The sequence below is a fragment of the Leptodactylus fuscus genome, chromosome 5 (genome assembly GCF_031893055.1).
Source record: "Leptodactylus fuscus isolate aLepFus1 chromosome 5, aLepFus1.hap2, whole genome shotgun sequence".
Classification (NCBI taxonomy): Eukaryota; Metazoa; Chordata; class Amphibia; order Anura; family Leptodactylidae; genus Leptodactylus; species Leptodactylus fuscus.
This window is the reverse complement of record NC_134269.1, coordinates 83,170,876-83,186,893: the sequence shown is the minus strand read 5'-3', so window position 1 is coordinate 83,186,893 and position 16,018 is coordinate 83,170,876. Positions and strand designations below refer to the sequence as shown.

At 38.8% G+C, this 16,018-nt stretch overlaps 1 protein-coding gene across 2 annotated transcripts in view; it reads left to right on the top strand.

Moving 5' to 3' along the window:
* Positions 1-16,018, top strand: part of THSD4 (thrombospondin type 1 domain containing 4) — a 539,554-nt gene that overhangs the window by 487,765 nt on the left and 35,771 nt on the right. For both annotated transcript variants that reach the window (XM_075273577.1, XM_075273578.1), the window contains one exon: positions 13,058-13,233. In XM_075273577.1, the coding sequence (XP_075129678.1) occupies positions 13,058-13,233 (176 nt within the window). The remainder of the gene's footprint in view (positions 1-13,057; positions 13,234-16,018) is intronic.

The following is a 16,018-nucleotide window of genomic DNA, read 5'->3' as shown; positions in this document are numbered from 1 at the left end:
TAGTATATTAATTCCATGGTGCTGTACTTTAGCATATTAATTCCATGGTGCTGTACATTAGTATATTAATTCCATGGTGCTTTACATTTGAGTGTTTACATTTGGTACACAAAATACACAAACAGACATAATACTAACAATGACTGACTGGCACAGTGGGGTAGAGGGCCCTGCCCGCGAGGGATTACAATCTATCAGGGAAGAGGGGTAGAGACAGAAGGTGAGGGGAGAGGCTGTACAGATGGTGATGTGGTGTCCGTAGTGTTACTGGAGGATGTAGGCCTTCCTGAATAGAACTTACCATTTCTTAGTAGATGACAAGTTTAAGTGCTATTGCTGTCTAAGGGAAATAGAAAGACCAGTGGGTGAAAGAGCTCAAACAATACATCGCTGAACAGTGGAAAACCAATATCAGTTCAGATGAATCCAGGTTAATGTTGCACCATGCTGATGGTGGTGTAAGTAGAATGAATGCTGAACTCTTCCTATCAGGTGCCAATAGTTTAGGTTGGTGGAGGTGGAGTAATGGTGTGGGTGGGAGGTTTTCTTGACACGCCTGTCCAATAGTTAATGTCATTCAGCCTTTTGAAAATATTGTAATAATGTCACTGGCATCTTTTTATATGTTCAGATTGTTTTAAAATAAGTATACGTTCTTGAGCGTTTCTTATATTTCAGATATAAATTTGTAATTTCTAAAATTTCAACAAGCCGGGCTGATCTCAGTTTTATATAGAATCTGTTTATACTTGCAAAGTTTAATTTGCTTGCAAAAAACACTGATTTGAGAGGCAATTATGTTATTTGTGAGGCGCATGGAAATTGTACCTTTCACTTCGAGTACCGTATTTACTTCCATTTTATCAGCGGTGTCTCTTACGCTAATGCAGGTATACTTTGTTATTTGGAAAATATATAAAAATACGTACAAAGAAGAAGGTCCCGCTGATGTACTGCCTTTGTCTGTATAATGGAGGATCTATCAGCTCTCCTAAAAAGCCTTTTTAAGCCTATATCTGCGTTACCCATATACGGTAATAATACTACTGGGACAACTTTTACTAAGCCTGTAAATTTTCTATTTATTTGTCTCTCAATATTTTTCTGGACAACTGTGGACTTTCTTTTTCAATTATATCTATATGGAAAACGGTGGAATTTCCTTGGGTATAATTGATGTTTTTTTCAATTGCAGCTAGTCAAGTGCGGATATTTTTCAGCAATGTGTGGATGGGATTAGCCAGAATCTCATCCACTTTGCAGGTACTCTTGAGGCACTGCGTTTTTTTTGCTGCGGTAGAAACTGCGGCATTTATGCTACGTGGGACCCCACCTTAAGGTTGTTTCATATGGCTTAGTTGGCGGTGGTAAAAAACAAACAAACACCTGGCTATCATCTGGATTCATATGATTGAATGTAGCTCATCTGAACTAAACTCAGTATGTCAAGACAATACATGACCATTTTTTCCTGGTCCAAACTAAGCAATGTGAAACGATCCTGACAGTATTCAGGAACATATCCATGTAGCATTCTAAGAAAAGATGATCCAGAATTATTTTATGGGGAATGTAAGTATTTATTAATAGAGAAGTCAGGGTAACTGAAGGGAATGCTTTACAATTTTAGTTGCTAACAATTACCTATTATTCACCATAGGTATCTTTCTGGTCTTAGCTTTGAGTATGACTTATGGTATAGCACCAGAAAATAAAAGATTATCTGACTTATTATGCACATGGTATGGTCTTGATGACTTCTTTCATGTCTATTTCAGTATAAGGCAGGGTTACGATGACTGTGTAATGAATGTAATGTTCTCTTCAGTTGTGGTTGTCTGTTCTCTTGTTGCCCATGAAGTTCCCTTTAACTGCTGTTACCCACGAGCCCAATTAAAACTCACTGAATAAATGTTGCTAATATAGTTTCCAATAACCGATACCAAGTGTTGGAGAGGATATGAATGTAATGAATATTATTTTAAGCTTAAGACAAAGATTTATGTCTATGATGTCAGTCTCTATTGGAATGAAAAATGTCAAAAGAATGAAACATGTCTGCCATGAAAAACACAGTACAAAGTTACATTTATCTTGTAAACCCGTATTCTCAAGCTGCAGCTCAGAAGCCGCAAGCATTCTCTCCTTAACTTCAGCCATCTCTTTTTTCCTTGAACAGTTTAATTGCCTCATATCAGCCTCGCTGCTCCTGCAAGACATCTTGGCATATGGTATCATACATGAAGGAGAGATGCTGTGGTTTTATTGCCCTCAGAGATACAGAGCGCTAGCATTTGCTGTTCATCTCTGAAACAAATTGTAAAGACTTGTATGTATTTTTCTAAAGGCAGATATCATTCATGTTGTAAGAGTTATTTATTACATGCAGTGAATTACTCTTATTAGTTACAGACCGATTTCAACCACATACAAAGCTTTAGTATAACCCAGCAGCTAAACAATAGTCAGTACATGCAGTTTCCGAGTGACAGTGCGGTGTGGGGTTGGGCGCAGGGATTACTAAAAATAATGTAAAAGCCACCCCATCAACACGTATATACATATATCTGCTGGAAGAATTCATGGCAAGCTAGACAATTACCCCACAGCAGAAAAATTGCAGTAATACATACCAGCCATTTAGAGAGCAGTCCTTGTTCTGCATCATGAAAAAGGGTCCTATGCAGGAGACCACCCCCTATGATGTCCATGTGACCTAATAGAACTATTCTATTTTCAGCAAATAAATGTTATTTTATTATATTTTATAATGAGAATCTGCGTTTTACATTATCTGGTGGATGGGATTCTGTCTAATCCCATTCACACATTGCAGAAAAATACCTGCAGTGGACACATTTTCATAAACCGTTGCGTTTTTGTAAATCGCAGCATGTCAATTATACCTACGGAAACTATGGTGTTTTCCAAATAGGTATAGTAGTAATAGACTTTCTGTGAACAGCGCTGCAGAAAAAAACTGCAATGCGTTATCACTGTGTTTTTTCTATAACACTTTTTGGCTGCAGCTCACATAGTGGGGCCTTAGCCTTAAGCTGTTCCCCCATTTCCAACAGCAATGCTCCGTGAAGACAGCTAGCCCACAAGCGTGCTTTACCTGGATGCTGGTCCCACGCTAGAGTAATCAGAAGTTAGGTGATATCTCAGAAGTAGTGACATGGAGTAGATCAGAGTAGCAGGAACAGACTGAAATGACACAATATAGTCTAGGTGAGGTAGGAGTAGTACTTGTAGGAGTAATACGCAATCTGAGACAATAATTAATTGAGACTGCTACTTTAGCATTAGATCAGGATAACCTGAGTGCAGAGTATAAGGGATCCCCTGTCTTTGTCTTTTAACTCTTATACAAAGATCCCTAGGTCATGGCTCCCAGGTTAGCCTCCAATAAGTGGTCAGGCTACAGATGTCCAGTATTCATAGTCAAACAGGTTCAGGATGGTAAACAGGCAAACAGTCAGGACTGGTAATCAATATTCAGTGATAGGGTCACAAGCCAGAGGTTGGAATAGGCAGAAAACATATTAGAAAAATAAACCTGGGTCAATTACAGAAAAATCACATGACCATCAGGCACAAATAGCAAGAATCACGCTCCGAGGTCGATCACTAAGTAACTACTTACATGTGAAGAGTTATTTTAGTCCTATTAGTGCTCACCATATGTTATCTATTCGTAACTACTGTTCATGTAGAGCTACAACCATGCTGTTCGCCTTTTGCTGGCCATTAACAGTAGAGTGGACACAACTGCATATTGTTTTACATTAATACATTTCATCCATTTCTGGCTATTATACATGGTTCAGCCATGATACTAGAAATTTTTTTAAGGGGAAAATCTGGTGTCCGTTGCTAAAATCTTGTACGGACAATAGCCACGGACACTGGTGAACGGACACCATCGGTAGTGTGAACGCCCCCTTAGTGTTGAGTAAATGCCTGATGCCCATCTTGACCAACCACAGTGTTTCTAGACTATAACATGCTCTTGTTATTATATACCGAAGTCTATACAAAATTGACTTTATAAGACGTTTTATAAAGAACAAGCATTATTCATATACTTTACATTCAAGCAACCTGCGTGAATTTTAATGACTCTATTGCTACTTATAGTACATTGCAGGATTTATCAACTGTTCAATTCAATTGTTCTCATTGATAGAAATACATCCAGATTAGTTCTTCTGTTATTTTGTCAGAAACCTGACATGTTAACATATTTCTAGGCCTTCGGAGGTCGGCTATTAAAGAATATACATGTGGAGATTTTATTGAATGCATAATTCATTTTACCATAAATATAATTGAGTTCAGTAATAAGTTTTATTTCTGCAATTTCTAGGAAGTTGCACTGAATGAACTCCTTGATCCTAAGACCTCCTGGGCGCACAGTCCAAATTCTTACCACATTAATTTTAATTTTCCTCTCTAATTAAACACCTCATTTTGAAATTAAACTATAATATAAGAAATGGTTTCAGTACCTGGGTAAATAGGCACAATTTTGGCTTTACAATGTGAACCTTCTTAAAGCTTCTGGCCTTGGCTTTTCATTCAACAGTCACTTATGTAGGAATTTTACTACTGAATCGAGTGATTCATTCCTCATTCACATTTAACTGCTTGTCTTTAAAGTTATATTCCACATTGATCCAGTAATGATGGTGACTTTATGAAATTGACTTTACCTTGCCAACATGGTGGTGAACACCCACAGCGTCGAAGGTATGTTTTTTGCATCTGCAGAATGCTGGTACTATGATAATACTAGTCCTAAAGGTTTTCTGGTGCTTTGAATATGACAACATATCCTTAGAATAGATCATCAGCATAAAATAAATAAAGTCCAAAACCTAGCTGTTTACTAGATCTTGCGACACATGGGTGAGCTCCACTTCTTCTCAGGCCATGGACATCATATTCATAGGTCACATGACCATACTACAGCTCGTCCTATTCTAATGAATTGGGCTGAGCTGCAATACCAAGAACAGACTCTGTACAATGTATGATGTTGGGCTTGGTAAATGGTGAAAGATCTTGTTCACATGCTGCGGATCTATAGGGTTTATGGGTGTGCAGCTTTTTTTTGCTGCAGAATTTGCTGTGGTTTTTTGAGCCAAATTAGGAGTGGATTAAGCAGAAGGTAGAAGTATAAGAACTTCCTATATATTTCCCATTCCTTTTGTAGTTATTGTTGGTGTTCGCTCAAAAACTGCAGCTAAATCTACAACAAGAAATGCTGCGTTTCCTTAACGTGGGGCCATAGCCTGAAAGTGATCATGATAATTGGGAGAGGTTTCACACATTACGTGTGGCCAACAAATCCTAAAATGGCTACTTCACATATGTTCAGCCTTTCCTTTATACACTTTCATCACTAGTTTTTTTTTCCATATTTTTTTTTTATCACTAACTAGAAGGAAATTTATGACAAAATTTACCCCAAAAGTTGTCACCGAGGAAGTTGTGTGCCACATTTAATTCTCCAGCAATGACCAATTTTTCCATCAGTTGTGTATAGTTCAGGCAGGTAGAAGAATTTAAGAAGCTGCTGGATACAACTGAGTTACCTTTAATCTTGATCAACATATTCTAAATTGTGGCAACACATGCAATATTTTGTCATGAGATGTTTATGCTATATTGGTCCATGTCATATGAATTTGCTTCTTCCTCCAGAAATTGGACTTCTTAACCAAATTGGAGCAAAACTAAGGGTGGTGACATCTGTATGTGACTGGACTTTCCTATTTTTATTACTTTCCATTAGGATATCAAAACACCAATAAGTATATATTGTATGTTCTGTTTATTTTAACATTCTCCTATCTTGGGCAACAGAGGCTAGACACATTATGAAATATTGTAACCAAGAAAAGTGTACCTAATAAGCAATACATAATTGTGGATATACTATGTGGGCTAAACAATGATTTTTGTATATTTATACTTACATTGACATCCTCTGTGACTCTTAAATATGGAAAATAAATACATATCCTATGTATTATATAGGTTCCATAATTCTGATTTTCTAAAGCTGTTTTTGGTTCAATTGCTATTTACATAATCACATTGTGAGAAGTGTGCTTTCAGTAACTACATGAGAGATTAAGGAAGTCTCTAATGTACTTGTTGCCTGCGTTCCAGTCTTCATTTGCCTAATTAAACATCAGTTACGGTAACACATGAAAGAGGAGTGAAGGTATAATAATATGCAGTGTACTTCTACCACTCTTACCAGATGCTGCAGGTGCTCTGTGCCTGGCATTCTGCCCTTATACCGGCACCTGGGGCAAGTGTCACTTTGCGGTGAAATACATTCAGCAGTAAATAATTTATCACTAATTGTATAATACCAAGCTTTGATAAATCTGTAACAGTTAATATAATTACCACATACCTGCATCTGCTCAAAACCCTTTTAATGTAACATTATATTGGTAATTACTTGATGTATGTTAGAGAAAAATCTAAAATCTTAATTACATGTGATCTGAAAGGCAAAATAAAAATAAACACATTAAAAATGGAGCGTATTCACAGGGTTGTGTTGGTGAAGAATTTGATAATTGACAGGACACAGGCCTTGTTGCAAATCAGGCAAACACGTCCTCCATTGATACCATGCCAAGGCAGAAATCTATGCCAGCTTACAACTGGCGTAAATTTTTGTTGTCCTTTACACCTAAAGGCCTAAAATGGGCAGTCTCAAAACCATGCTTTTCCGCTGTTTTATGCCAAAAAAGCAGCGCACATTAATTATGAATGTGTCCCAATATATGTTTCCTGTTCTTCTACATAAGGTGTTGTGAGATATGTATTAGATGCAGGTTGTCTGAACCTGTATATTTCCCTGACAGATGATGTTGGAGGAATGAAGAATAAGGCATAATAGATTTCAATATGCTTGATTCTGTGTTCCCAGGAAAGATAAGACGGTCTGGCAACAGTTTGCTCTCCATTAAGAACACAGGATTACCTGTTGGCCAAATGGTTAGAACCAAAAACTCATTAATGGGGTATCTGGAGCAACATGGAGGAAGTCAGAACTACACTTTTTTATGTAGATTGTGAGCTCCATTGTATATTTTAAGCTATAACTATGTCTTTGAAGTATGGGATGGGAATAAATGCAAACACAGGGAGAACATACAAACTCCTTGCAGATGGTTTTTTTGAACTTGGCAGGATTCGAACCAAGGACTCCAGTGCTGCACGGCTGCAGTGCTAACCACTGAGCCACCGTATGGCCCCCTACACTTCTTGTTTCTTGTATATATCTGCATGTAAGGTTAGATTAGCCAATGCTCATCAAAGTACTAGAGAACCTTCCAGTGGGCAAAGTAACACAATAATGCATTCACAGCAGAGGGCAATCTCTGAAGCCAGGAGTTTAATCTAAGGGCTCGTTCACATCTGCGCCAGGGGTCTCCACTTTCAGATTTCCGTTTCCTGCCCGAAACTGGGCAGCAAAAGGAGACCTGCAGGCATTTTTCAAACCCATTCATTTGAATGGGTTTGAAAAGTGTCCGGCCATTAGCGCCTGTGAACGTTTTATGCTCTTCATGGTGAAACCATTTTTTTTTAACTGGACACAGAGTCGGACATGCAGGACTTTGTGTCCGGTTTAAAAAAAAACGGTTTCGCCGCGGAGAGCATAAAACACTCACGGCCAGACTCGGCATGACAGGTTATGCTCAGTGGCAAAGAAACTATTGCACCTGAGGAAGGGCGAAGTTTCTTATTAATAAAGCCGTTACCATTCAATATACTAAGGGGAGTTCAGTTTCTTTCACATAAGATTTTTTCATTGAATCCGAGTGGTTGGTCCTTTCCACATTCATTGTCATATACACCCAAGAGGCGTAAGGAACGTTGCAGCTGTACCCCAAAGGAGGAGCCCTCCGGTTTTATATATATAGATCTACTGTGAATACAGAGTTGTGACTTAGATTCACAACTCTTCACGGTGAGCCTTTTTTCTTTCTCCTGAAACAATATCCTTTGGATACTACACTACGGTTTGCTCGGTGTTTTCATATTTTTGTCTTTGAAATGTCTATGTCTATGATGTTGCATAGCGCAACATAGCAGCCATTCATTAGAATTTCTGGCTAAGTAAGTCATTCACATTGTGTTTTGCAGTAGGCTTATGGAAAGCTCACTGCACATATAAGTGGCATAATCATAGACCTCCATTAACCTGATAGAGGCTAAAGGAGTGCTCTTTTAGGCTAATATTGGGTATATTGGTATACATGTTGTACTGCTGTATTGAATGGCCCATGGTGCTGTGCTATTCCATCCAGATACATGTAAAACAAAAAATATACAAGTGGAAATATCATTTGGGAAATCGTCACACCATTTATATGTCTAATGAATACCGTATAACACAGTGTTAAAGGAGCCTAATACAAAGATGACTATGTTACTCAAGGTAACTTTCTGTGACTCATGGAGAAGAGATCCTGAGTGTGAGATCCTCCTTTTGATATTTATATACCCTAATATGATACATGGACAAAGATTGTTTTCAGAAGACTTTCCTATTTTTTTTTTTTTTTTACTAAGAGCATAATATAAATAGATTATAAACAAATGTGCAGTGTCGCTGGGAAGGATATAGTTTATTGAGTTGTAGAAACAAGTGCCTGAAATGTGAAATGAAATCCCATACTTTTCAGCTGTCCATCTCTATAGAATGGCGGTGTCAGTAAAATAGGCGCAGTGCTCTTTCCCACATACTCTGGTTTCTTGCTATTTTATGCTATCATGATAAGATCGCAAATTATCCAGACATCATTCTAAAGTTCCCTCGTGAACTATCCGCAGATACTCTACTTGTCTCCTACATTCACTGTGTAAATGTTCAGTTGTTCAGCTGATACAATAAATGCTCCAATTGCTGGCCGAAAATGATGTGAAAGAGTTACATAAAAATCACATTACCGGGGCTGAGAATGCAGGACTGTCACAGCACAATTACTGCATATGAGAATCGCGGTTTAACAAATACATATCAACTACAAGCTTTAAACAGGGTATGGAGTGTTTGCTAGATGTGTGAATAATAGTATGTCTAGTGTAGATTTCATGGAATATGATTAAAGGATATATATATATATATATATATATATATATATATATATTTATATATATATATATATATATATATATATATATATCTAGCGGCCAGTAATACACACACAGATTAGCAGCTCTTATATAACTCTAGTGATGTTTGTTTCAATCCGAATTAATTTGCTGTGAAACACGTTAAAAAACAGCTATTTCCCGGCTGCAGAGAGCCTGTATAGTGGTGTAGAACACTGTGCCTTGCAGTAACACACATGGTAGTGGAACAATACTGTGATAATGTAATACACGCCTGGAAAAGGCATAACGACATATAACTGCACTGCACGAGGACTAATAAGACCCCAAAAATTTGAATTACACAGGTCTGGTCTGTTGCAAACCTGCAATGAGCAGCAGTATAATGGCAGTCAGTGCCGCAGGCTGTAGTTGGATTGTTCCTATTACCCAGGCTGCAAACACCTCAAATAAATCCTGTTCTGCCTCAATACTCTATATAAATTGCTCCCTATTAGAGATAAATGAGTAGTACTCGATCGAGTACTGCTAGCTGTTCGAAGTTAAGATTCGATGCAGAACCAGCGTTGATTGGCAGAATGCTATACATTGCCAATCAACGCTGGTTCTTCTCTTACCTTTCTCCCTGCGCAGCGTCCTGCATCCTCTTCCGGCTCTGAATTCACTCTGCCAGGCATCGGGCCTGGGCAGAGCCGACTGCACATGTCCGCTTGTAGTGCGGGCATTTGCAGTCGGCTTTGCCCAGGCCTGATGCCTAGCAGAGTGAGTTCAAGGCCGGAAGAGGACGCGGGGACACTGCGCAGGGAGAAGAATCCAGCCCGACCCTCACTCATGGACTTGGTAAGTAGAATTTGATCGAAAGTTGCGTATCCCTGAAACGAGCATTTCCCCCATAGACTATAATGGGGTTCGAAACCCGTTGGAACAGTCGAACAGTGTGCGGCTGTTCGAATCGGATTTCGAACCTCGAACATTTTAGTGTTCGCTCATCTCTACTCCCTATCCTTCCCCTACACTTCTAATGTGCTTTCCCTGAACTTTGATGGAACAAAAATCAGTTTTCAAGTCTTTTCTGCCACTTTCTCTAGTGCCTGCTGACGTTTCTCCCTGCACTAAGTACACTGGAAAATGCCTGAATCCAAGATGGCGCAGGGTATTTATAGGACTGTGACATCACAGGGCTATCTGGCTGCTAATTGGCTGCATGCATGGCATTGTGGGTGATCCCGCGTTCCCAGAGTTCCTTGTCCCATGTCCTAACATGTGCAGCAGCCATTTTAGGAAAAAATGTGATTTGTTACCACAAAGCATGCGGAAATCTGGATTCAATGCAAAACTAATATTTCCTGAAATTTTATTGAATTCCACTTCGTCAGCTTCAATTCACTCATCTCTAATTTTCATAAAAGAATCAGGGAGTCAAAGACTATACTGATGAACTAGATCATTCCTATATAGGGATGATTTGAGACCTAGATGTGATCTTCCTTTATTTAGTAAGATTGATTTAAAGTATATAAAAAAAATAATAATAATAATTTGTAGTTTAGAATGATAATATTAAATCGAAGAGACAAAGATTAGTATTTTTTTTCTCATAAAACATGATATTCTTCACTTGTCACACATCTCCTTGCAACATAGTATCAGTTACTGGGTGACAACACTGGTCACAAACCCCTAAGGGCATACTGTATAAGAAAATATTAGGACCTTTCACCACATCCACCAACACCAGTTCTTAGCATCTGTTAATAAGCACCAATCTGCTAATTTCAGCTCTTTTGGGATTTTTTCTCTAGCTCCCACCATTCTCAAGCAATAAATACTGTTTTGGTGCCTGATATGCTAATTAGACTCTGCAGTACCAGGTGGTTGACCCCGCCATCCTGACTGTGAACCTAAATAGCATGTTAGGCACCAGAACAGCACTTAAAGGGATTCTATCATTAGAAAATGATGTTTTGACCTAATGGGACTTTGGAATAGCCTAAAAAGAGGCTATTCTACTAATGCCTCTCATTCTCTTGTGCTCCTCACTGTAAAAAAAACACTTCTTCTGATATGCAAATTATGCTCAAGGAGCACAGGGGGTGTTCCTTCTGTTCTCTGAGCACACCAGCATCATCAACTGCTCGCCTGTAGTGCCTCCTGTTCTCTCCTTCCTGCATCTTTTCCGCATTTCGAGCATTGTGCATGCGCAGTCGGCTCTGCCACTTCAGGTTCAGACAGGGCAGACTGCGCATGCTCCGTCGGCCATTTTGCAGTGATCTGTTACAAGACTTGAACCACGTGGAGCACAGGAGGAACGCCGACTGTGTTCCCTGAACATAATTTGCATATCAGAAGAAATACTTTTTTACAGAAGCAGCGTGGAGCACAAGAGACTGAGAGGTAGGAGTACAATAGCCATTTTAAAGGCTATTTCAATGTGCTATTACTTCAAAACATCATTTACCAATTATAGAATCCCTTTAATCTGGAACATTGAGAGCTACAGAAAAGATTCCAACTGTGAAGAAATCAGGAGGTGGTGAAAGGTTCTCTTTAAATAGTCATGCTATTATATCAGTTTATCTTGTTGGCATTGAGAATGATTAGACAAACTGCAAGACTGCCAAGGAGAAGTCCATATACAAGTTATAGTATGACAGTCACAGCCATCTGTATTACGGGGATGGGAACAGATGGACCAACATAACAGTTTTATTGCCCATTTTAACCTGTGACATTGGAAGACTCTGGCAGTAGACCACTGAAATTTATCTCTGCAAAATATAAAATTTTACTTCATAATATGTTTTACTCTTGTATTGTTCATGCTTCGAATTAGTTCTTCTTGTTTGTTTTATCTTTCAACATTGCTAACATTTTTATGGACATTACTAATGTAATTTATAAAAAGGCTTATGGGCGAGTTCTAGTTTAATGCATCATACAAAAGACACTTACAAAAATACTCTGATGACTCTGCAATAGTAGGCCTCATCACTGACAGTAACGACAGGGAGTACAGATACTTAAGTCGAAATTTTGTGGACTGGTGCCAGCGGAACCACCTCAGGATTAATGCTGGGAAGACCAAGATGATGGTGGTGGACTTTAGTAAGCAGAGAAGTGCTCCGATTTCGGTGGAGATCCAAGGCACAGGCATTGCGATAGTCAAGACCTATATGTACCTAGGTGTGCTCCTCAATCATAAAAAAGACTGGAGCTGATCACCTGGATGTGCTTCACAGAAAGGGTCACAGCAGGCCCTACCTGCTCAGGAGGCTGACGGTCTTCGGAGTCCAGGGGCCACTTCTTAGGGCCTTTTTCAACTCTGTGGTTGCTTCAGCCATCTTCTTCGGTGTGGCCTGTTGGGGGAGAAGTATATCAACCAGGGACAGAAATAGACTTGACAGGCTGATCAGAAGGGCCAGCTCTGTCTTGGGGAGCCCCCTAGACTCAGTACAGGTGGTGGGTGACAGAAGGACACTGTTTGTGGTGAGCTCCATGCTGGAGGACAAATCCCATCTCATGTATGAGACAGTGACAGCACTGGGCAGTACTGTCAGTGACCGACTGCTTCACCCCAAGTGTGAGAAGGAACGCTATCAGAGGTTCTTCCTCCCAACCATGGTCAGGCTATATAATCTACATCAGGCCAAACGAAGAGCAGTCCGCACAGAGAACTAAATGATCTGGAAGTCTTCCTTTTCTTTTTTTCTTTAGCTGCTATGATTCCTAGTATTTTTCTCTTATTTGCTATTCTGAGCTTATGTGTGTCTTCTTCTGTAATATATTAGTTTATTATCCTGTATCTGTATTAATATGCTGCTGTAGCACACTGAAATTTCAGCCATGGTGGGACTATTAAAGGATTATCTTATCTTATCTTACAGTGTAATATCTATTTGTCTTCTAGCTCTCCGCAGTCGATCTGGCAGATCAATCATCAATGGAAATTGGGCAATTGACAGACCTGGGAAATATGAAGGTGGAGGAACAATGTTCACATATAAGCGACCAAATGAAATCTCAAGCACTGCAGGAGAATCATTTCTAGCAGAGGGACCAACAAATGAAGTACTGGATGTTTATGTAAGTACAATATCAACGTTTCAGCTTTCTCTGCCGAACCCATTGCTCATAGTCAGAATAAGGATAACTGAAAGAATTTAAAGGAGTTTATGATTATATTGAAGCCAAGAAAGTATTCTTATCGGTCGTCATTTGTAAAGCCACAGAAAGCTCAGCTTACTCTAAGATTGGCTAATATCTCTTCAGCATTGAGGTTTGTGACCAAAATACTCTTTTATTCTATTTATTTTATTTATTATTTATTGTTTTATTTCAGTATAGTATAATGATCCTTGTATAATGAAAGACTGCTCATGAATATTCATGAACACCCCTAAATGAACACATATTAGATATCCTTCTCCTGTACTCCCTGCTGGTACTTGTTTACCTGACCGCAAAGATAATGTCACATGATAGCTGCAGTGTTGTGTAGAGGTCTGTGATTGGCTGCAGCAGTCACCTGTTGTCAATGTGATGTTATTGAGCAGGTCAGGTAAATAAAGACTGCAAGGGTATGTTCACATGGAGTTTTTTTGCAGGCGGATTTTGACACGGAATTCACCACAAAATCCGCCTGCAAAAAAGGCTCCCATTCAATTCAATAGGAGCCACTCGCTTTTTTCCCGCTAGCAATATGTGCTATCTTGCTGCAGATTCCCCAAAAGCAATAGGGAAAAAACAGCCCATTCATTTCTATGGGGAGCGCACATATTCCGGCTCCCATAGAAATGAATGGGATCTGCTTTGTACGCGCTCATTCTGAACGTGTTTTACATTCAGAAAGAACTTAGCGTATACTTAGTGTGAATGCACCCTAAGACTGATCAAATAAAGTAGCTGCTATACTTTAAATATACGTGTGGAGCTATTTTTTTAAGATTCGCATGTGGCTATTTTGATGCCTTTTTGTTTCAATGAAAGCAATGCGTTACCGCTGCGATCCTTTATGTCTTAGCCATAAAGATATTTTTACTATTACTACTTTATTATTATTACTGTAGCAACCACTGAAGGACACTCCTCCTTCACTTAATTTATGCAGGTCCTTGCAGTCCTGTGCTGCGTGACTCGAGTATAAGCCAAGAGGTTTTTTTTTTTTCAGCATAAAAACTGTGCTGAAAAGTTCGACTTATACTCGAGTATATACGGTACTTAGCTGATAAAACTCCCCATTAGGGATACCATCTTGTCCACTGATACTGAAGTTGGCATTTAACGTTGTCAACTAGTGTGAAGTCATTGATATGAATAATTTTCCTTTACCTTTAAGTTTTGTAGTGACATATGCAGAATTCAGAGGGCCCTATTGCAGAATTTAGAATGTTAAAGGGGTTGGCCACTTTCAGATCAATATTGACAAACAAATGTACAATAAAAAGATATACAATTTTCCAATATGGTTTCTGTATCAATTCCTTGCGGTTTTCTAGATTTTAGCTTGCTGTCACTCATTCTGTTACTTCTAGTGGATAAAAGTCTGACCCTGGTCATGTGATTTCCGGTCCATGGTCATGTGATGAGCGCACAGGTGCCGCTCCTTATAGTCACAGCACAATAATCAGACATCTGCCTGGTAATCAGCTGTGCACCTGTGTGCTCATCACATGACCATCAGTATAATCAGTATATATCAGTCTATATATTCCACTTTATTGGTAATACTCTAAATCTCATGGAAAATTCATATCATTACTAACTATAGCTTCCTATCTGTGTCTCATTTCTAATGCTAGGTTAGGAAATTCTGTATTAAAAAGTTATAGCATGCAGGTCCCCCAACATGTTTTGCCATTGCTGGCTTTCTCAGGGGTGCATGGGACTGATTCTAGATAGAACTCAGTGCATATGAATTTATACAGCTATTATAGAATGCAATAAAAGCTGCAATGGAGGGTAGGGGAAAACCTTTGTACTGTATTGCCAGGAGAAGGAGATCAGGGCTGGGTACCCCTTCTACCACTGGCACCATGGCAGTTGCCTAATTTACCTCCATGGAAACGACTCCCCTGCTGTTACATTCAACTATTGTTAAGGGTTAATAACTTGAAATTTCCAAGTATTGTGACTAAGAAACTCTGCAGGTGAAATAGAGGTAGGAGGTGGGGTGAGAAGATAAATATTTAAAAAGTTAAATTATGGTTTACATATGTTTTTTAACTGGACTCGGCAATATTATAAATCTTTGTTGGAAATTAAATAAAGAATTTAATTATAAATCTAGTGAGGAAATAATCCATGTAACGCTTACCTAAGAAAAGATTGATTGCTTTCCTTACACTTTTTGACAAAATATAATATATGTCTTCCAAGTAAGTGAAATGGTTATTCAACAAATTCTTCAGCGCTGTCCACCCCTATTGCTTTCCCAGTCAGATCTTATTTCTGGAAGGAAAATGATACTACCTTTTCATTTTCCAAACAGATCCATCAATGCTATTTGACACCATTGTGTAAAGTAACTAAGGAACTCCTGCTGAATGGTCGCAGGTCTTCCAGAAATACTTAGGACTTGACAAAGCGGCCGACATTATTAATATTGTGAACTTGGCAGTGTTGATCCATTCTGTAAAACAACCATCGCAGCCACCATAAACACTATCATGTTCCAAGAAGTGTTCGGTATGACTTTTTACAAGACATTGCCATTCTTCATTTTTCAGGAGTTATAGTCTTGTAGATCTGGCTGCGTTAACATGATAAATTTGTTGTTCATTAACATAAAAACATTTGGTGAGTCGGCGATGAAATATGCACAAATCTATGTTATGGTCTGTTTATGCACACTTTGTAAATCTTTGTAATG